Source organism: Ictidomys tridecemlineatus, chromosome 8 (assembly GCF_052094955.1).
Source record: "Ictidomys tridecemlineatus isolate mIctTri1 chromosome 8, mIctTri1.hap1, whole genome shotgun sequence".
NCBI lineage: Eukaryota > Metazoa > Chordata > Mammalia > Rodentia > Sciuridae > Ictidomys > Ictidomys tridecemlineatus.
The window spans coordinates 120523454-120545082 of record NC_135484.1 but is presented as its reverse complement, the minus strand read 5'-3'; the positions used below and the strand labels follow the sequence as shown (position 1 = coordinate 120545082).

The 21629-nt window shown below is 41.6% G+C and overlaps 1 protein-coding gene across 1 annotated transcript; it reads left to right on the top strand.

Moving 5' to 3' along the window:
* The first annotated feature begins 154 nt into the window (after positions 1-154).
* Positions 155-1097, top strand: LOC144364807 (H-2 class I histocompatibility antigen, Q9 alpha chain-like). The gene is made up of 2 exons (XM_078020314.1): positions 155-504; positions 808-1097. Exons 1-2 carry the CDS (start codon positions 159-161, stop codon positions 1095-1097), a joined length of 636 nt encoding a protein of 211 aa, XP_077876440.1. The 5' UTR covers positions 155-158.
* Positions 1098-21629: the final 20532 nt, after the last annotated feature.

Here is a 21629-nt window from a genome sequence, read left to right as displayed (position 1 = left end):
GGGGTCGCGGATTCAGGGACGAGGCATTTCTACCGTGTGAAGCCTGAACATTCCCTGGGACTCAGACTCACCCTGTCCGGATCTGAATCACCGACCATACCGTCCTTTTAGTCTGCCCCCTTTCTGTCTCAGGAGTCCCCTCGCCCCCTCCTCCCATCATGGCCCATCAACCTGGGACCCTGGTCGTGTCCCAGGAGGTGGTCGCTTCGGGTCTTAGCTGCTCTCTGTCCTCAGGGTCCCACTCCCTGCGTTATTTCCACACCTCTGTGTCCCGACCTGGCCACAAAGAGTCTTTTTACACCTCGGTGGGCTTTGTGGACGACACACTGTTCCTGCACTTCGACAGAGACGCCCAGAATCCGAGGGTGGAGCCGCGGGTGCAGTGGATGGAATTTGAGGCACCAGAGTTTTGGGAAGCACAAACCAAGATTGCTAAGGCTCATGCACAGAAATTGAGCTGGAACCTGCGCTCCACTCTCCGTTACTACAACCAGAGCGAGGACGGTGAGTGACCTGGGACCAGGTGGCAGGGGACAAATGCCCCCATCTCTTTGGAACAGGCCATGGTCGACTACAGTCTCCCAGAGGAGACTGCGACTTAATTTCATTTCCAGGCCTCCAACATCCCTTGGCTCCTCAACTCAAAAAACTTGGCAGAGTTAGCTGGGGGTTCATTTTACGTTTATGCAGAAGCCTTAGACCAAGCCACCCCCTCTCCTACCCCGCTCCCGGATTGAGCTGGCAGAGTTAAGCACCAGGGCGTAAAAAGCTGGAGCAAAGCCAGTCTGACTTCCTGGGCGGGGCCAGGCTCTCACACCTTCCAGTGGATTTCTGGCTGTGACCTTGGGCCAGATGGAAGCCTCCTTCGTGGATATGAGGAGTTTGCCTATGATGGTGCAGATTACATCTCCCTGAATGAGGACCTGCACTCTTGGACCGCCTGGGACAAGGCTGCTCAGATCACCCAGCGCAAATGGGAGGATTCAGGAGATGCAGAGCACTACAGGGCCTACCTGCAGGAGGAGTGCCTGGAGTGGCTCCGCAGATTCCTGGAGAAAGGGAAGGACAAGTTGCTGCACACAGGTACCAGGGGATGAGGGGAGTCCTACATAGTTTGGACAAAAATGGAATTGCTAACAGAATACCAGAGGGCCTTCCTTCCTCTCAAGACAATTAAGGCATCAAGTCTGCCTGGAATGGGGAGGGAGAAGATCTCTGAACAAACTTAAGAGCACATTGCTTGGACCCTGACAGCAGCCTTGGGTACCACAAGGTGACTTTCTCAGGCCTTGTTCTCAGCTCCACATTCAAATTGTTTGAGGTTGGACTCCAGGTTTTGTGAGTCTCTGGGCCTCCATTCAGGTCAGAACCTGAAGTCCCTCTTAGAAACCTGGGGCATCTTTCCCTGGTCAGTCTGATTCTACAACTTTCCAAGGTAAAGGAGATTATCTCAGAAGCTTGAGTCCAGGCTGGTGCTTGGGTTTTGCTTTCCTTCTTTACTTCCATTGTCCTGTCTGACTTAGTATGTTCACATGAGCACTGGTTCAGTGGCCATGGGAGGTAATGTAAAATGTCTAATTAAAAAATATTTTTAGTTGTAGATGGGCACAATACTTTTATTTTATTTATGTATTTTTATGTGGTACTGAGGTTTGAACCCATGCCTCATATGTGCTAAGCAAGCACTCTACCAGTGAGCTACAGCCCCAGCCCCAAAATGTCTTATTTTTCTAATTCTTTCCTTCAGAGTCTCCAAAGATACATGTGACCCGTCACTTAAGCCCTGAAGGAGATGTCAGCCTGAGGTGCTGGACCTTGGGCTTCTACCCTAAGGAGATCACCCTGACCTGGCAGAGGGATGGAGAGGACCAGATTCAGAACATGGAGCTTGTGGAGACCAGGCCTGCAGGGGATGGAACCTTCCAGTAGTGGGCAGCTGTGGTGGTGCCTGCTGGGGAGGAGCAGAAATACACATGTCATGTGCATCATGAGGGGCTGCCTGAGCCCCTCACCCTGAGATGAGGTAAGGAGGGGATGAGGGCATAAAGCCTCCTGCCAAGAAAGCAGGAGCCATTCTCAGGGCTGAGAGCTGGTGGTTACTGTATCTCATCTTCCCTCTTTTCCCTTCCCAGAGTTATCTCGTCAGCACACCTTCTCTATGATTGGAATTCTTCCTGGCCTCCTTCTCTTTGGAGTTGGGTTTGCTAGTGTGAAGTGGAACTGGCTGATAAAAATGAGGTGAAGTCTGAATTTTTTGTCCCCCTATGGGTTTCAAGCAACAGGCAGGTGTTTTCCAGTCTTTTGCCTTATTGCTGAGGAGCACCATTCACATGCATGGGTACCCAGAGTGAGGCCCTGTGTGCTGAAACTTTCTTAAAAAGCACAGGTGAAAAACAGGAAACTTTTCACCCTGGTGATCATGACCTTATGAACCTGATTCCCAGCAGTCCCGAGTCATTTTCCTCATGCTTCCTGATCCTTCCCTGGGTCTGCAGTCACAGTCCTGGAAATGTCACTGGTTTAGAACCAGGGGATTCCTCTAGAACCTCATGGCCCTGCATCCTCCCTGACCTCTCACAGGACACTTTCTATCTACTGTTGGAAAGGAAAAAGCTACACTCAGGCTACAAATAAGTATGGGTTGGAGTATGATCACTGGGACCCTTGGGGTAGTATGAACAGAAGCCCAGTATGGAGCTCACCTACCCTATGATTCTCTTTAGCTATAGCTCTTTTGGACTCTGAGTAGTTTTCTTTTCTTTAGCTCTTGTTCTACCCTGGTCAGGAAATAATCCCAGGGGTTTAATGAGTCTCTCATGACTTCTAAAGGAGGGTGGGAAAGGGGGAAGAGACAGAATGGAGGGGCACAGCTGGGTTCTGGGGACTCTGAATCTGGAACTTGTGAGTGAGTGATGTTCAGAATGTTGCCACTTCTAGTGAATGTTCCTAATTGTTTTTCTGCAAATGGCTCTGAATGTGTCTGAGTTCCTATTGATAAAATGTGAAGAGGTGGAATAACCAGCCTATCCCTCCCAATAGGACCTGTGTTCCCTTCTGTATCAGAAAAGGGCCAGGATGTCTCTACCCCTAGTTTAACTTTATGTTGCATTGAGCTGCATCTTCTTATTTCACCATTGAAAATAAGAATCTGGGAATGAATGTGTTTTTTTTAATTCTTTACCTATAGAGAGATTGGCAAGGTTATTCAAGGGGCACAATATTCCACAATTTGTGAGAGAAAACAAATTGAGATCTGAGAACCTCCCAGAATCCATGTGTTTGCTGTGCTGAGTCTGCTGCAGTGGGCACAGGAGGAGCTGCGTATGGGCAGGGCTGCAGCCAGGCTGTGCTCAGTCCTCTGTGGGCTTGGATGTGGTCACTCAACAGCTGGTTGTACCTCAATAGAGTCTTGTCCACTAGACCTGTGATCACAGGGACTCAGATATTTCCTGGGCCTTGTCCTGTGTCCAGGACCAAAGGCAGGAAGGATTTGTGTGGCCAGATCAGCGTGGATCATGCCTGAGTTCAACCCTTAGCTCCCATTTTGGGGTTTGTTTCTTTGTTTCTGTAGAGGATTATGCCTGTTCTTATTCTTGTGAATGAGTTCTGGTCTTTTGCTTTGCATCTAATTTAAATTATATCTGGTGGAAAATTAAATCCATCTGCTTAGGTTCCCCCCCCCAAAGGAGCAAATGAAAAGATGTGCTGTGGAGTGCAGGAGGGCTGGTGTGGGTGGAGGAAGGGAGGAAGAGCGCTCTTATGAGAAGAGCCCAGGCAGCCTGGACTTCTATGTGACAGGAAATTGTGCTGTAGCTGCCACAAGCAGCCTTTGGCCTGAGGCTCCATTAATAATGATAGTGTCTCTAGAAGAGGGAGATGCTCCGGAGTGATCATTCATCCAACTGATACTTACTGTGTGTCAGATCTGTTACACTGTTCTGTACCTGGGAAACATGAGTGAAATTAAACCAGTTGTCCTCTCTGAGGAGCAGATGTCCTGGTGGGCAGAGGTAGAAAATTTCATCTAGGCAGTGGGTAGTTTTCATGGCAGGAAGTGGCAAGTAATATAGGGAAGGTGATCTAGTGCTTGATGTGAGGCAGCGAAGAGGGCTGTGTGCTGGGGTGGGCAGCGTGGGCATCATGAAGAAAGTGAGATTTGAGGAGAGACGTGAGGACCTGAGGTAATTAGCTATGAGGAAACCTGGAGGAGTTCTTTCCAGGCCAGGGGAAGTGCACTGCAAGTGACAGGGCGGAATGAGTGTGTAAGAGTGTGTGTGTGTGTGTGTGTGTGTGTGTGTGTGTGTGTGTGTGTGCATAAAAGAGAAGAGAAAGACTGAGATGATGTCAGAGGGGCTTCCAGATCTGTAGCCTAAAGGTCCTAGAGAGCTTGGGCTTCATCTGACAAATGCCTTGTCATGGTGTCCACAGAGCTCTGCTTCTGCCCCGGAAATTCCTTCACAGCCAAAGAAGTGTGACCACAGCTGGAACTTCTTCGGAATCTCTGCTCCTACCACCTTCTCCCTTCTCCTGAGGTACCTGGCTTGATGAGGGGTGCTATGGCCTTTTGAAGACTTCATGACAGTGGCAACTACATGGAGACACCTTGCAGCTGGGTCAAGGTTCCTCAGGAGGCTGCACGTGCTCTGAACTAGTGTCTGACAGGTGGTACTGTTTCCCCCACAGCCAGGATTCATGGGTCCAGGAATCAAGAAATGGGAATGGGAGTGGCAACTCTCACTATGGCCCCTAGTGACCCACTATGTACTTCCTGTTCCAAGACCTTATGCCCTGCTGGCCTGGAGATCTTAGTTTCACAGAAGAAATGCTTCCATCAAGAGACAACAATGAGTTCACTGAATTGGAAAGGACAACTGTCACTGGCCATGTTGGGCTCTTCTTGCTTTGAATCAAGAGCCCAAGAGTGGAGTTAGCTGGTGGGCCTGAGTGATGGATCCTGGCAGCTAGGGGGACATGTGGCAGCTGCTCCCCAGGAAGGGAGGGAAGAGAATGTCTGGAATACAGGAGTCCCTTAGGGTGCCTCTTAGTGTTACATCCCCTGTGATTAATGTCCATGGGAAACTACATCAACCTAACCCAGGCAGGAGTAAGAGTGGCCAAGACCCTTCAGGAATGAAGGTTGGCATCACCACAGCAGGAGAAATGCCACAGGCAGCTGAACTACTTGCTGAATTAAAGGGAATATGGAATGGGAGGTGGAAGAAGATAGTTATGAGTACCAGCAGCAACACATGACCATTTTCAGAGGAGAGGACTGTAATTTTCATTTGCATATCTTCTTTATTTTATTATGAATATGTTTGTGGTATATATTTATTAATCAAATATACTTATTTTCTTGAATATCACCCTTTTATACAAAACCAATAATTTTGACTGTTTATCATAGTATTAAGCATTGTTATGTGTATGTCTTAGTGTCTTGCATTTTGGGATGTCTATCAATGGGAGGAGGAGAGTACATCACAGAGGGACTTTGCATCCTGTGTTAGGAAAGGGATGGTGTAGTTCAGTTGTATGCAGGAGAGTATTATCATGTTAGGTGGAAGTATAAATTATTATTCTCTTTATAACAAAGGCCATCCTAGTGCTCAGTGGGATTGAGGTGTGTGATCAAAGCTATCCCAGGGTGGGATATGTGTTAAAACCTTAAAGTTTTTTTCCTTAGAAAGAAAAGGTGGACTTATATTGTCAATCATGATATGTGAATTGGAAGATCATGTTGTTTTCACCCCATGAGGTACAACCAGGTGGACTAAGCAGAAAGTTGATCAGAGCTCAGCATGGAGAATATCTCTGTTGCTACTCTCTGAAATGACTCCCCAAACCCATTTGTCACTTCTTAGAGTAAATAATGGAATCCAAAATTTTTCCACTTTAATGTAAAGTATATATCAAATTGGGAGCTAATTACATGTTTGGGAAGGCCACAGAACCAGGCTTAATGTTATGTAGCAAAGGACAGAAACTACAATCTTACCCTAGGACAGATCCCACATAGGCTCCACTGTCCCTGCTGCTGGTACAGGTGCCACTGATCACACTGATACTCTGATGACTAACAAAGGATTCTGTGACTGGTACTGCTGTTGCTGCTGATGCTGGGAACTGGTCATTACTACTTCCACTTGAGCCACTATCCCAAATGTGTCTGCCCTTCCCCAGCCCCTCTGTCATCATGTCCTGGTCAGAGTCCAGCATGTGGTCATCTGACTGGTGGAGCTGAAGCCTCATGTTGTGTTCCCCTGTAATAATGCCTGGGAGGTGGAGTTTGTCCTTTTATGGAGAGAAGTGGTTTCTGACTCTTAACAAGATGAAAGTGTGGAATTACCCTAACTTAGGAAGAGATTTTAGTGCCAGGGCTGAGGAATAGAGAAAGAATGGAACATTCTAATTTTTGGAACAGTGATCAGGGACAAGAACTTTATGTGTTGTTTGTAGATTCTCAGGTTTGGATATGAAGAAGTAACTAATGAATGGCATCTTCTCATACATTCCCTTGAAAATGTGTTACTAGATCCAGTTTTGGTCTATATCAGCTTATACTTGAGACAACTGAAGTCTTTGTGGGATGGTGAATGGTCACTAAAAACACCTCCTAGCCTTTGTTTCTTATTAGTAGTGTTAAAATAGCCAGGTCTATACTCTTCAGAGAATCTGCATGTACACTGATGTTTTCTATGAATATTTATATTTTCTTGTGCATGAAAATGTTTCTAGGGAGAGAACCTCTAACATCTATCAGTCTTTTGTATTGAGTACTGCAAAGGACTTAAAAAACCTGAATATTCCAGTTTAGATATGGTGCTACAGTCAATCTGGACCATGATTAGCTGGTAGCATTGTTTTTAGCAGATCTGAGGACATGAAGTAAATCCTCATATTTTGCTCATCTTTTTTTCTGGAATTTTTCTTTGAGAGATGGCAAGGGATTTTTTTTCCCTCTACCCATCCAAGTATGTGATTCTCCACCAGCAACTGGGAGTTCTGCTATTGAATCCTAAGACTAACTTATGTTAATGTCACATTCTAAAAGTTCAAGGGCTCTTCCCACAAGACTTCCCTCATTTAACATGCCAGAGCAAGCATGGAGACCCTAGGTTACTACACTTCTCTTTTAACTGGTACAATTTTGGAAGTTTCTGTAGCCTCTTTCCTAAGTTTTGATAATTTCATAGAAAACCTAACAGAACCTAGGTAAAGGCCGTTTATTATTATAGTTTATGAAGGGTACAAACAAGCAGCCAGAGGTAGAGGTATACAGATAAGATCTAGAAGTGGTCCAAGTGCAGAAGCCTCTGTTCCCATGAATTTGGGGTACATCACCCTCACGTGGATCAACAATATGGAAGCTCTCCAGACACAGTTGTTCAGGTGTTCTGTTCTAGTCAAGGTTTGAACTATTGAATGAAATCCAGTAATAATGAGGAGAGCATTCTGCTTTACTCAAACTAAATTAATTGTTAATCTCATCCATAAGACACCCTTTGGTAAACATCCAGTATAATGTTTTAACAAATATCTAGGCACTATGGCCCAGCCAAGTTGACATATAATTACCAAATTTCCCAGGACAAGAATATTCTAAGAAAATTTATATGAGAATCAATTGAGAGACAAACATCTGTTTTTGAGAATTTATGAAAAATCAACCAACAAACAAAAAACCCACCAGGCAGTTCTCCCAAAGACTTTTTGCTAAATTTTATTAAGGACTGAAATTACCTGTATTTGTTCACCAGAGAAAAGAATGTGAAAAGCAGCAGAGGACAAAGAAAATACTTCATGGGAAAAATCATAAAGACGACAGCAGCTTTTGTATTGGAGACAAGCAAATGAGAACACTGATCAGCAACGTGTCAGAAGGACTGAAAGGAAAATGCTGTAAATTTAGAATTCTTTCCCAGCAAAAGTATCTTTCACAAATGAAGGTATTTCAGGGTGAAAGAATTCATAATGAGCAGACAAACTGTACTGTAATGTATGTCCTTCAAATCTAAAGAAAATCATACTAGATGGAAAGGTACATGGTTAGATACATAAGATTTTCTTATTATTTAAAAAATCTCTTTAAAAGAGAATGTCTTTTTTTCTTTTCTTTCTTATTTTCTTTTCTTTCTTCTTTCTTCTTCTTCTTCCTCCTCCTCCTCCTCCTCCTCCTCCTCCTCCTCCTCCTCCTCCTCCTCCTCCTCTCTTCTTCTTCTTCGGATTTGAACCCAGGGGTACTTAACCACATCCCCAGCTCTTTTTTATGTTTTGAGACAGGTACTTGCTAAGTTGCTTAGGGCCTTGTTAAATTGCTTCTGCTGGCTTTAAACTTGAGGTCCTCCTGCTTCAACCTCCCATGCTACTGAGATTACAGGTGTGTGCTACTGTATCCAGTAACTTAATATTTCTTGACTTCACCAAGAATAGTGTTGTGGAATACTCCAACAACTCATTCATCCACTAAAGCAGCTATTAACTTATGAACTTTGAGACTAATAAAAAATCTTACAACAATTAAGAGAGTGCTTAATACATGAAGAAGCCCCTAAATTTGGTAAGAAAGCATTCTTACTTACCTCCTCCCTCCCACCAGCTCTGAGTGCCACAGTCCTGGTACAGTTTCCTAATATCAGAGGAGGTACATAGATTTGTTCTCTAAGAAATATGGTTGTGTGATTTGATATGATGGCTCCCTGAGCTTGTCTTTGTTGCCCTCTCTGCCTCCCTCAAACTTGATTACTGTTGGTGTGGTCTCCACAGCTTGTGCTAACAGTGGCCACAAGTAATCACCTGCAGACAGACTACAAGAACAAAGACTGGATCTTCATCAATTATACCTACAAGCCTTTAAAGGGCCTGATTGTGGGGGGCGGGGGGGAGGATGGTGAAATGGAAGCAGCAAAATAGAACCCTTGTCATGGAATTCTGAGTGGAACAAAGTTCTTTGTACAACACCAGAGTTTTCCTCTTACACTTTTTTGAAAGAATTTCCATGAAGTTTATAAAAGCCATCAATATGTCATAGTCAAGTTTCCTGAAATGTGATAGTAAGTGGATTTTCTTCAATAATGCATCTGAAATCTGAAAGAACAGTGACTGCCATTTTTACTACGTTGGCTACAAGGCTTCTTGAGAAGCATCATGAGCCAACTGGATAGGTGTTTTTAAAAATATCTACTATTGGGGCTGGGGTTGTGGCTCAGCAGTAGAGCGCTCGTCTAGCACGCACAAGGCCCTGGGTTCCATCCTCAACACCACATAAAAATAGGTAAACAAAATAAAGTTGTATTGTGTACAACTAAGAAATAAATATTTTTTAAAAATAATTACTATTTCCCCAAATTCATCAGAATAAAGGGGAAAGCAGCCATCATTCAACATTATCGAGATTCTAATGTACATTCCCTAAATATCAGCCAATTCCTGATATATGGTGACACACTTCTCTGCCCACCAAGTATTCCTTTTTTCTTTACAGTAAAAGTTCTATAGTACCAAGAAAATAAAGCAATAATGACAGTCTCAGCAGCCAACATTTTGACTGAGGGAAATGACCCACCATCCCACTGGACAATGATGATAGTTTCTCCCTATACTTCAGCAATGAACGAGTGGCTTTTCATACCGTCCATTCATGGCGCATTTGATGGTACTAAGATAAAGACCCTCAGACCACTGATTTATCTCCCTTTTCCCATCCATCTAAAGATTCATGCTGATCTTCTGAGTGTTGATGGGAGAACAATAGCTAGCTTGATCTATTGTTGTTCTTAGAAGCCCCCCAAAGCCACTGGGCATTGCCAAGGAGTTCTGGATCAGGTGGAAACCCTCACATTGTCTTCAGGCTATATCAGGAAATCCCTAAGATGGATGCTGCTATGAACTAGCCTTACCTGTAAGTGCTGCCAGCAGGAACTCTGTGTATTTTGGGATCACAGCAAGGAAAGTGCTGGCTAGGGTTCCTCTCTTTCGAAGTGTGCAGAACCTCCTTGGAAGTAGTGAAGATTCCAGCTCAATAGAAAGTGCATAGCTGGCTGATAAATCCCTGTGAAGTTCACTCCTTGATCCCTGGTGCAATCATTTTGTCTTCTATCTTGGTGTTTCCCTCTCCTAACTTTAAGCAGCCATTTTTCCCAATCATGATTTGGAATCATGATTACAAATTTTTCCTTTATTGATGCCTTTCTGGGGCATACTTCCCCCACCCTAAAAGGTCATCTGCAGCTTAGACTGACTGGTCTTCTCTTCTGTGGCATTTTCTCACAAGCAATTCTTTGAAATTTAGCACAAAGTGCCTTTTCTGTCACAGTTCTGTCACCTTCCGAGGACTTTTGCTGCATCCAAAAATGTGGAAGTTCCATATTAATGCAATGCTCATTTTTGTTTTAAGGTTTTTTTTTTGTTGTTGTTTGTTTGTTTTGGCACTGGGGTTTGAACTCAGGGCAGTTGACCACTGAGCCACATCCTCAGCCCTATTTTGTATTTTTATTTTAGAGATAGGTCTCACTGAGTTGCTTAGTGTCTTGCTTTTGCTGAGGCTGGCTTTGAACTTGAGATCCTCCTTCCTCAGTGTCCTTAGCCACTGGGATTACAGGTGTGCTTTACTGTGCCCAGCTGGTTTTAAATTTTGATAACTGTTGAAGCATCATTTGCACCTGTGTGTGATTTTGCCTGTTGTAAAGCATCATGGCCATGCTCCAGCTGGAAGACTGATTTCTTCAGTCTCAAGGTTGAGAAGGTCAGCTTTGAAAGGGAAGTATGCCCCAGCTTAGACATTCAGAAGAGTATGAGATTAGAGGTACAGTCATGTGAAACTGCTTGGATTTTAACATCTTAGTTGATGAAAAAAAAGAATGTTAGATAAGTCTTAATCTGGATGAAGGTAGCATGTTTATCCCTTAATCTTTCATTCATAGCCTGTTAGTGAAAGGATGTAAATGAAATTATTTTGTGTAACTTTGTAGTTTCTATGTATTATCAAACAATTGAGGGGGGCTGGGACTGTGGCTCAGTGGTAGAGCGCTCGCCTAGCACATGTAGGGCCCTGGGTTCGATCCTCAGCACCACATAGATAAATAAAATAAAGATACTGTGTCCAACTACAACTAAAAACTAAATAAATATTTTTTAAAAATACAGTGGAGATGCTGACTCCTGTGTGTTTTGTGAAGGTGTAGCATCTGTGTTTTGGGATTCATAGGGGGTGGTTTGTTTTACAGGGAAATACCCACATTTACAGAAACCCAAAGGAACCAACAAGAAAAAGAGGTGATGCAATTAGGGACCTTGTAGATGGGGTTTGAGGCTGAAGGGAGGTCCTTTATCTCCTGCCCTTCTGCTTCCTGATATGTGAGGATGAAGCATGGCTCCCACTCACAGGACACTGTTCAAGGTGCTATCTTGGAATCAAAAATCACAAAACTTGACAGTGCCTTGATATTTGACTTTGCAGTCCCCAGAACTGAGAGTCAATAATTTATGGTTATTATAAATTATTCAATCTAAAATAAAGAAATAATTTAGTGTGTGGTATTTATTCTGTTATAGCAGTGCAAAACAGACTAAGACAACAAACTGCTAAGTAGAATTATGGATGAAGAGATGGAAATGATAATAAGAAGCTAGACAGCAGTTAATGGAGTAGAAATGTTTAGTATCTGAAATATAAAATTCACTTGAGGGGTTAAACAGCAAACATAAACAGGCAGAAGAAAGAATCAGCAAACCCATAGGTGATTCATTTGAAATTATCAAGTTTGAATGTCAAAACAGAAAAAAAAATTAAGAAGGAAATTGAATGGAGTCTCAGGAACTTACAGGATACCACCAATTCACTAATATATGCCAAGTTTGTAGGCACGAAGAATCATCAAATTGACAGTAGGTCAATGAAAATCATCCAGACTGAGGAGCAGAAAGGAAAAGGAATGGAGGCAAATGAGTAGGACCTATGAAAGCTCTGGACACCATCAAGTGCACTAACACGTGTTTAACAGGCAACTCCAAAGGAGAGGAGAGATGAGAAGAGGCAGTAAGAGTATTTAAAGTAATAACAGGTTAAAAGCCACCAATCTGATAAGAGATATTAAGCTACTTACTCAAGAAACTCAATGGACTCCAAAGATGATAAATTCCAAGAGATCCTCACTAAGAGACAAGACCATCCAACTGTTGAAAGACAGAGAAAACATTGTCAGCAGCAAGCGAGAAAAAGTTCATCCCATACAAGGAGTCCTCATGAAGATTAATAGCCAATTTTTCATCAGCAACGACAGAAGCAGAAAGAAATGGGGTAATGGAAGTGCTGAAGAATAAAGCTGTCAACCACAAATTCTATTACCCAATAAATCATCCTTCAAAAATGAAAATACACATTTTTAGATTTACAGGATGAAAAGAGATCTGGAGGTTTGTTGCACAACAGTATGAATGAACTTAACATTACTGAGCTTTGTGTTTACATACTTGTTAAGATGATAAATTTTGTGTTATGTTTATTTTATCATAATGAGAAAAATAAAATAAGTAAAAGAGAAATTAAGACATTCTCCATCATTAAAAATGGATGGAATTTATTATTAACTTACCTAACTTACAAGAAATTCTAAAGTGAGTCATTTGGATTAAACTAAAAAGACACTAGACAGTTTTTCATGGGCATGTAATGCATTCTGCTGTCACTTATTTTTCAAAAAATCAATAAAAAAATAACATTAGTCAAGGTGTAAAGACCATTCAGTGAGGGAAAGTATAAATGCTTCAGCAAATGGTACTGGGAGAATTGGATACCCATAAAGAATGAGTTTGAGCTGAGTGTGGTGTTGTATACCTATAATCCCAGCTGTTCAGGAGGCTGATGCAGAGAAGGATTGTAAGTTTGAGGCCAGCCTCAGCAATTTAGTGAGACTCTGACCCTGAATAAAAATTAAAAAGGGCTGGGAATGAAGTTCACTCTTAGAGCTCACCCCTGGATTCAATACCTAGCACTACAAAACAGAACAACAAAACAACAGCAACAACAACAACAAAACAAAAAACAAAAGCAAAAAATAAAAAAAAGTTGAAACTCTACAGCATATGCAAATATTAATTCAAAATGGATCGAAGACTCTACTGTAAGCACTGAAACTGTAATACTCTTAAAAGCAAATAATAGAATTTACTTATATTAACCTGTGTCAGTCCTTGAAAACAATATTGCACTCTTATAATTACTGTAGCTTTAGAGTAACACTTGCTATCTGGTAGTTCAGATCCTCCAATTTTGTTCCTTTCCATGGTAGCTGGTCCTTAAGATTTCCCAAGTACATTTTTTTTTTATTGTTGGTCGTTCAAAACATTACACAGTTCTTAATACATCATCTTTCACAGTTTAATTCAAGTGGGTTATGAACTCCCAACTTTACCCCGTATACAGATTGCTGTTTCACATCAGTTACCCTTCCATTGATTGACATATTGCCTTTCTAGTGTCTGATGTATTCTGCTGTCTGTCCTATTCTCTACTATCCCCCCTCCCCTCCCCTTTTCTCATCCCTGTTTAATGTAAATCTTCTTCTCAAGCTCTTCGTCCTTGCCCTGTCCTTGTTTACTCCCCTTATATCAAAGGGGTCATTTGGTATTTGTTTTTTAACGATTGACTAGCTTCACTTAGCATAATCTGCTCTAATGCCATCCATTTCCCTCCAAATTCTATGATTTTGTCGTTCCTTAATGCAGAGTAATACTCCATTGTGTATAAATGCCACATTTTTTTTATCCATTCATCTATTGAAGGGCATCTAGGCTGATTCCATAATCTTGCTATAGTGAATTGTGCTGCTATGAACATCGTTGTAGCAGTGTCTCTGTAACATGCTCTTATTAGGTCTTTAGGGAATAGACCGAGAAGGGGAATAGCTGGGTCAAATGGTGGTTCCATTCCCAGCTTTCCAAGAAATCTCCATACTGCTTTCCAAATTGGCTGCACCAATTTGCAGTCCCACCAGCAATGAACAAGAGTGCCCTTTTCCCCGCATCCTCTCCAGCACTTATTGTTGTTTGACTTCCTAATGGCTGCCAATCTTACTGGAGTGAGGTGGTATCTTAGGGTAGTTTTGATTTGCATTTCTCTAACTGCTAGCGATGGTGAGCATTTTTTCATGTACTTATTGATTGATTGTATGTCCTCCTCTGAGAACTGTCTGTTCAGGTCCTTGGCCCATTTATTGATTGGGTTATTTGTTATCTTATTGTCTAATTTTTTGAGTTCTTTGTATATTCTGGGCTCTATCTGAAGTGTGTGGATTAAAGATTTGTTCCCAGGATGTAGGCTCCCTGTTTATCTCTCTTATTGTTTCTTTTGCTGAGAAAAAACTTTTTAGTTTGAGTAAGTCCCATTTGTTGATTCTAGTTATTAACTCTTGCGCTATGGGTGTCCTATTGAGGAATTTGGGGCCCGATCCCACAGTATGTAGATCATAACCAACTTTTTCTTCTATCAGATGCCATGTCTCTGATTTAATATCAAGCTCCTTAATCCATTTTGAGTTAACTTTTGTGCATGGCGAGAGATAGGGGTTCAGATTCATTTTGATGCAAATGGATTTCCAGTTTTCCCAGCACCATTTGTTGAAGATGCTATCCTTCCTCCATTGCATGCTTTTAGCCCCTTTATCAAATATAAGATAGTTGTAGTTTTGTGGATTGGTTTCTGTGTCCTCTATTCTGTACCATTGGTCCACCCGCCTGTTTTGGTACCAGTACCATGCTCTTTTTGTTACTATTGCTCTGTAGTATAGTTTGAAGTCTGGTATCGCTATACCGCTTATTTACTCTTCCTGCTTAGCATTGTTTTTGCTATTCTGGGTCTTTTATTATTCCATATGAATTTCATGATTCTTTTATCTATTTCTACAAGAAGTTCCATTGGGATTTTGATTGGCATTGCATTGAACTTATAGAGAAATTTTGGTAATATCGCCATTTTGATGATGTTAGTTCTACCTATCCATGAGCAGGGTATATTTTTCCATCTTCTAAGGTCTTCTTCTATATCTTTCTTTAGGGTTCTATAATTTTCATTATATAAATCTTTCACCTCTTTTGTTAGGTTGATTCCCAAGTATTTTATTTTTTGGGGGGATATTGTGAATGGAGTAGTTGTCCTCATTTCCGTTTCAGAGGATTTGTCACTGATATACAGGAATGCCTTTGATTTATGCGTGTTGATCTTATATCCTGCCACTTTGCTGAATTCATTTATTAGCTCTAATAGCTTCTTTGTAGACCCTTTTGGGTCTGCTAGGTATAGGATCATATCATCTGCAAATAGTGATAATTTAAGTTCTTCTTTTCCTATTTTTATGCCTTTAATTTCTTTTGTCTGTCTAATTGCTCTGGCCAGTGTTTCGAGGACTATGTTGAACAGAAGTGGTGAGAGAGGGCATCCCTGTCTTGTACCAGATCTTAGAGGGAATGCCTTCAATTTTTCTCCATTCAGAATGATGCTGGCCTGTGGCTTATCGTAGATTGCTTTTACAATGTTGAGGTATGTTCCAGTTATCCCTAATTTTTCTAGAGTTTTGAACATAAAGGGATGCTGTACTTTGTCGAATGCTTTTTCTGCATCTATCGAGATGATCATATGGTTCTTATTTTTAAGTCTATTGATGTGGTGAATAACATTTATTGATTTCCGTATATTGAACCAGCCTTGCATCCCAGGGATGAATCCTACTTGATCATGATGTATAATTTTTTTGATATGTATTTGAATCCGATTCGCCAGAATTTTATTGAGGATTTTTGCGTCAAGGTTCATTAGAGATATTGGTCTGTAGTTTTCTTTCTTTGAAGTGTCTTTGTCTGGTTTCGGAATCAGGGTGATGTTGGCCTCGTAGAATGAATTTGGAAGTTCTCCCTCTTTTTCTATTTCCTGAAATAGTTTGAAAAGTATTGGTGTTAGTTCCTCTTTAAAGGTTTTGTAAAACTCTGCTGTATACCCATCCGGTCCTGGGCTTTTCTTAGTTGGTAATCTTTTGATGGTTTCTTCTATTTCCTCTATTGTTATTGGTCTGTTTAGGTTGTCTATATCCTCCTGACTCAATCTGGGCAGGTCATAAGACTTAAGGAATTTATCTATGCCTTCACTATCTTCTATTTTATTGGAGTATAAGGATTCAAAATAATTTCTGATTATCTTCTGTATTTCTGAAGTGTCTGTGGTGTTATTGCCTTTTTCATCCCGTATGCTAGTAATTTGGGTTCTCTCTCTTCTTCTCTTCGTTAGCATGGCTAAGGGTCTGTCGATTTTATTTATTTTTTCAAAGAACTAACTTTTAGTTTTGTTAATTTTTTCAATTGTTTCTTTTGTTTCGATTTCATTAATTTCAGCTCTGATTTTAATTATTTCTTGCCTTCTACTTCTTTTGCTGTTATTTTGCTCTTCTTTTTCTAGGATTTTGAGATGAAGTATGAGATCATTTATTTGTTGGTTTTTTCTTTTTTTGAGGAATGAACTCCAAGCAATGAATTTTCCTCTTAGAACTGCTTTCAATGTGTCCCATAGATTCCGATATGTTGTGTCTGTGTTTTCATTTAACTCTAGGAATTTTTTAATTTCCTCCTTGATGTCTTCTAAAACCCATTGATCATTCAGCAACCTATTGTTCATTCTCCAAGTGATGCTTGATTTTTCCTTCATTCTTTTATCGTTGATTTTCAGTTTTATTCCATTATGATCAGATAAGATGCATGGTATTATCTCTACCCCTTTATATTGTCTAAGAGTTGCCCTGTGACATAATATATGGTCTATTTTTGAGAAGGTTCCATGTGCTGCTGAGAAAAAAGTGTAACTACTTGATTTGGGGTGGTATAGTCTATATATGTCAATTAAGTCTAGGTTGTTAATTGTGTTATTGAGTTCTATAGTTTCTTTATTTAACTTTTGTTTGTAAGATCTGTCCAGTGGTGAGAGAGGTGTGTTGAAGTCTCCCATGATTATTGTATGGTGGTCTATTAGACTCTTGAACTTGAGGAGAGTTTGCTTGATAAACACAGCCGCACCATTATTTGGGGCATATATATTTATGATTGTTATGTCTTGTTGGTGTATGGTTCCCTTGAGCAGTATGAAGTGTCCTTCTTTATCCCTTTTGATTAACTTTGGTTTGAAATCTATTTTATTAGATATGAGTATGGACACTCCTTCTTGTTTCCGCATTCCATATGAGTGGTATGATTTTTCCCAACCTTTCACCTTCAGTCTATGAATATCTTTTTCTATCAGATGCGTCTCCTGTAGGCAGCATATTGTTGGGTCTTCTTTTGCGATCCATTCTACTAGCCTGTGTCTCTTAATTGGTGAATTTAAGCCATTAACATTTAGGGTTATTATTGAGATATGATTTGTTCTTCTAGCCATATTTGTTTATTGATGTTTCTAAACCTGATTTGTTATCCTCTTTCACTATTTTTCCCCCTTTACTGTCCTATCTCCCATTGTTGGTTTTCAGTGTTATTTTCCATTTCCTCTTCCTGTAATGTTTTGCCAAGGATTTTTTGAAGAGATGGTTTTCTAGCTGCGAATTCTTTTAACTTTTGTTTATCATGGAAGGTTTTAATTTCATCTTCTATCCTGAAGCTTAATTTCGCCGGATACACGATTCTTGGTTGGAACCCATTTTCTTTCAGTGTTTGAAATATGTTATTCCAGGATCTTCTAGCTTTCAGGGTCTGTGTTGAGAGATCAGCTGTTATCCTGATTGGTTTGCCCCTAAATGTAATCTGCTTTCTTTCTCTTGCAGCTTTTAAAATTCTCTCCTTATTCTGTATGTTGGACATCTTCATTATAATGTGTCTAGGTGTGGATCTCTTATGATTTTGCACATTCGGCGTCCTGTAGGCTTCTAGGATTTGTGATTCTGTCTCATTCTTCAAGTCTGGGAAGTTTTCTTGTATAATCTCACTGAATAGTCTGTTTATTCCTTTAGTTTGGAGCTCTGTGCCTTCCTGTATCCCAATGACTCTTAAATTTGGTCTTTTGATATTGTCCCATAATTCTTGGATGTTCTGCTCATGGTTTCTTAGCAGACTTGCTGAGCTGTCTATGTTCTTTTCCAGTTGAAATACTTTGTCTTCATTGTCTGATGTTCTCTCTTCTAAGTGATCTAATCTGCTGTTAGTATTCTCAATTGAGTTTTTAAGTTGGTTTAATGATTCCTGCATTTCCAGGATTTCAATTTGTTTGTTTTTTATTACCTCTATCTCCCTGTGAAATTGATCTTTTACTTCCTGGATTTGTTTGTCAATGTGATCTTTCATTGTCTGATTTTGCTGTCTCATGTCTTCCTTGAGACTCCAGATCATCTGAAGCATATATATCCTGTACTCTTTATCTGACATTCCGTCTGTTGCAGCTATTACCTCTTCTAAAGTTGAGTTGACCTGCATTGCTTGTGGACCTTTCTTTCCTTGTCTTTTCATACTGCTCGCGTTTCTTCCTGCTTGGTGCAACTGTTGTGTTTTTGAAATTTACCTCCTATTTATTTATATTGCTCTTGTATAGTTGGGAAGTCTCCCTTGCAGGGCGGGTAGTGGCTGTGCTCCTCCCCTAATTAGGGTGGTCTGTCTACCACGCTAATTGGTCGCAGGTCTGCCCCCACTGCAGGCACTGGTGGCTGTTCTGCTCTGACCCCACTCCAATTGTGGTAACGTAACTACCACACCCTGGGGTCGTTGGTCCTGATCTGGATGTGGGTGGCGGCTCTGCTGTGCCCCCACTCCAATTGGTGTGACGTGTCTAACACGCTGGCAGACCTCTAGGCCGGTGGGTCGCAGTTCTGCACAGCCCCCACTCCCAATGGGGGTACCTGACTACCTCTCCAATGGGTCGCTGAGCCCCCTCCGGACCCGGGCGGTGACCCTGCTCCACCCCCACTCCAACCAGTGTGACGCGACTGCCTCAGTGTTACGTGTCCACCACGTTGGCAAGCTACCTGGCCTGTCTTGCCAGTGGGTCGCTGGTCCTATTCTAAGCGTGGGCGGCTTCTCTCTTCAGCACCAGCTGCATTTGGGGTTTCATGGTACCACGCCGGCGGGTCACTTGGCCTGCTCTGGGCGCAGGTGGAAGCTCCACTCTGCCTCCACAGCACCCAGCAGGACCCTGGCCGAGAAGCAGTCACCGCCGGTTCCCTAGCCTTGGGCCAAAGCAGCTTAGGTAGCAATAACCCCGCCTTTCCGATCCGGATACACTCTCTCCACTGGGAGCTGGCCCCAGCGAGCGACCCCCGGGGTTCCCCAGCCCCAGGCCAAAACTGTCCCGGGAGTCAGAACCCAGTCGCCCCAAGCTCAGCGCACGCTCCACTCGGAGCTCGCCTTCACAGGCAGTCTCCGCAGATTCCTCAGACCTGGGCCCGGTTAGCCCCGGGAACCCAAGTCCCGGGAACCCAAGTCCCGCTGCTCAGTGCCCGGCGCACGCCTTGCCAGGCACGAGCCTTCAAGAGTTTTCTCCACAGGATCCCTAGTCCCGATCCTGAGCAAGAAATCTGTCTGCTAGACGAAGGCAAATACCAGCCTGAATTCACCTGTTCCGTAGCTGAATGAGCTGAGATCAGCAGAACAATGGGATGATTACATCATCTCTCCAAGATGGAGGCCGCCGTCCTCCGTGGTCAGACCGGTGACTGGAACCGCCGCTTCTCTCCTCTGTCTCAAGCCGGAACTCCGCACCAAGCGCTGCCGATGTATCGCTGGCAGGAGCCCTCCGAATCCGTATCGCTGTTCTCCCTCTCCTCGCTGTTCTCCCGCTCCGGCTCCCTGCCGATCCCCAGCGCGCGCCGCAGACAACCCGCCGCGGAGCAATCAGGCTATGCGACCCTCCGTGCGGAGAAATGGAGCTCCCACTGCCGAACCTCACACAATGGAAACCTGTCTATTAGATTCTGTAGCGCCTCAATTTCACTGGAAATTCCCAACAAGATATCCTTCAGCCGTTTCATATCTTCTTTCACTGGCTCAGTGATGCGGCGCACTGGGGTGATGCACTCCCTTCGCCGCCATCTTTCCTTCCCCCAAGTACATTTTTAAAGGGCATGTCAATCTCCCGATAGCATAGGCTGAGATTTTCACTGGAATTGCAAAATTTTGTAAATCATTTTGTGGACAAATGGCAGTTTAGAAGTAATGAGTCTTCTAATCCACAAATATGGAATAATATCATTTAATTGATAGCAATATTATTCTTATAATTTTGAATTTAGAGATTCTATGTAATCTTTTTTATAAATTATTTCTACACTTTTATGTTTCTTTCTAGTATTGTAGATAATATTGATGAAAGAATGTCAATGTTCTCCCTATTTGTTTATAACATGTCGAAATATTACTTTTTATTTGCATCGACACTTGTTATTTTTAGTAGTGTATTCATAGAGTTTGTTAGATTTTTCTGCACATACAATCATGATGTCTGTGAATGCTTCTCATGTAATCTCCATTTGTTGGTTTATGTTGCTGCTTTTGGATCCACAATACAATGTTAAAGAGAAATGGTGACTTGACGGGGTGTGGTGGTGCACACTTGTAATCTCAGTGACTCCAGAGCCTGAGGCAGGATCAAAGTTCCAGGCCAGGCTTAGTAATTTAGCCAGGCTGTAGGCAATTTAGTGAAACCCTGTCTCAAAATAAAAAACAAAAAGGGCTTGGGATGTAGCTCAGTGGTAGCATCCCTGGGTTCAATCCCCAGTACCAAAAAAAGGAAAAAAAATCTTTAAATTTTTAGTATGGCTAGTTACCTACTCTTTCTCTCTTTGTTCTTCATTTTCAAGGTTTTCCAGGTTATTATCAGGCATTTATTTTCTCATGTGAATTTTATAATGAATATGAGCAGCTTGAGAGATGAGAACTTGTTGACATTTTATCAGAGTGTGTTGCATTTGTAAATGCAGTCTATTACAGCTTTGTATTTGTCTTCTTATCCAAGAATATCCCTCCACTTGTTCAGATATAGTTTTTTAATATTGTAATTTGTAAAATATGTGCTTTGAAGTTTTCCTTATATAGGATTTGCATACTTTTTATTTAGTTGTAATTGTATTTGCATACTTCTTATTTATTTCATTTGAAAAATCTTTTTATGGTTCCTATTGTATATGAAGTCATCTTTCCAAAAATTTTAATTTGTGAGCTGGGGACGTAGTCAGTGGTACAGTGCTGGTCTAGCATGTGTGAGACTCTTGGTTTGACACACACACACACACACACACACACACACACACACACACACTTAATTTGCTACTGTTTATATGAATAAAGTCAAGTGTTTACTGTTGAGTAATTTATATGCTACTAATTTGCTAAATGCTCCTATTACATGAAGTAGCTTCCCAACATTTCTTTTGTGAATTTCAGGGTGCAATCATATCATCCATTACAGAGACAGGGTTAGCCCCTTTTCTTCTGATCCTTCATCACTATGTGCTTGTTAATTTTTTTAATTTAATTTTTTTCTATTAACAGGTAAAACTTTTACAAATTTATTGGTTGAAGTTTAATATTTCAACATATGTATATATAGTATATCCAATTCAAATCATGGCAACTAGCATTTCCATCTCCTTATCATTTTTTTATGATTTGAA

What these genes read in the sequence shown, in the direction of transcription:
- LOC144364807 (XM_078020314.1), top strand. Translation starts at nt 159, where the DNA reads ATGGCCCATCAACCTGGGACCCTGGTCGTGTCCCAGGAGGTGGTCGCT. An exon ending in CTACAACCAGAGCGAGGACG is followed by an intron (nt 505 to 807) that starts GTGAGTGACCTG and finishes GGGCGGGGCCAG; the next exon opens with GCTCTCACACCTTCCAGTGG.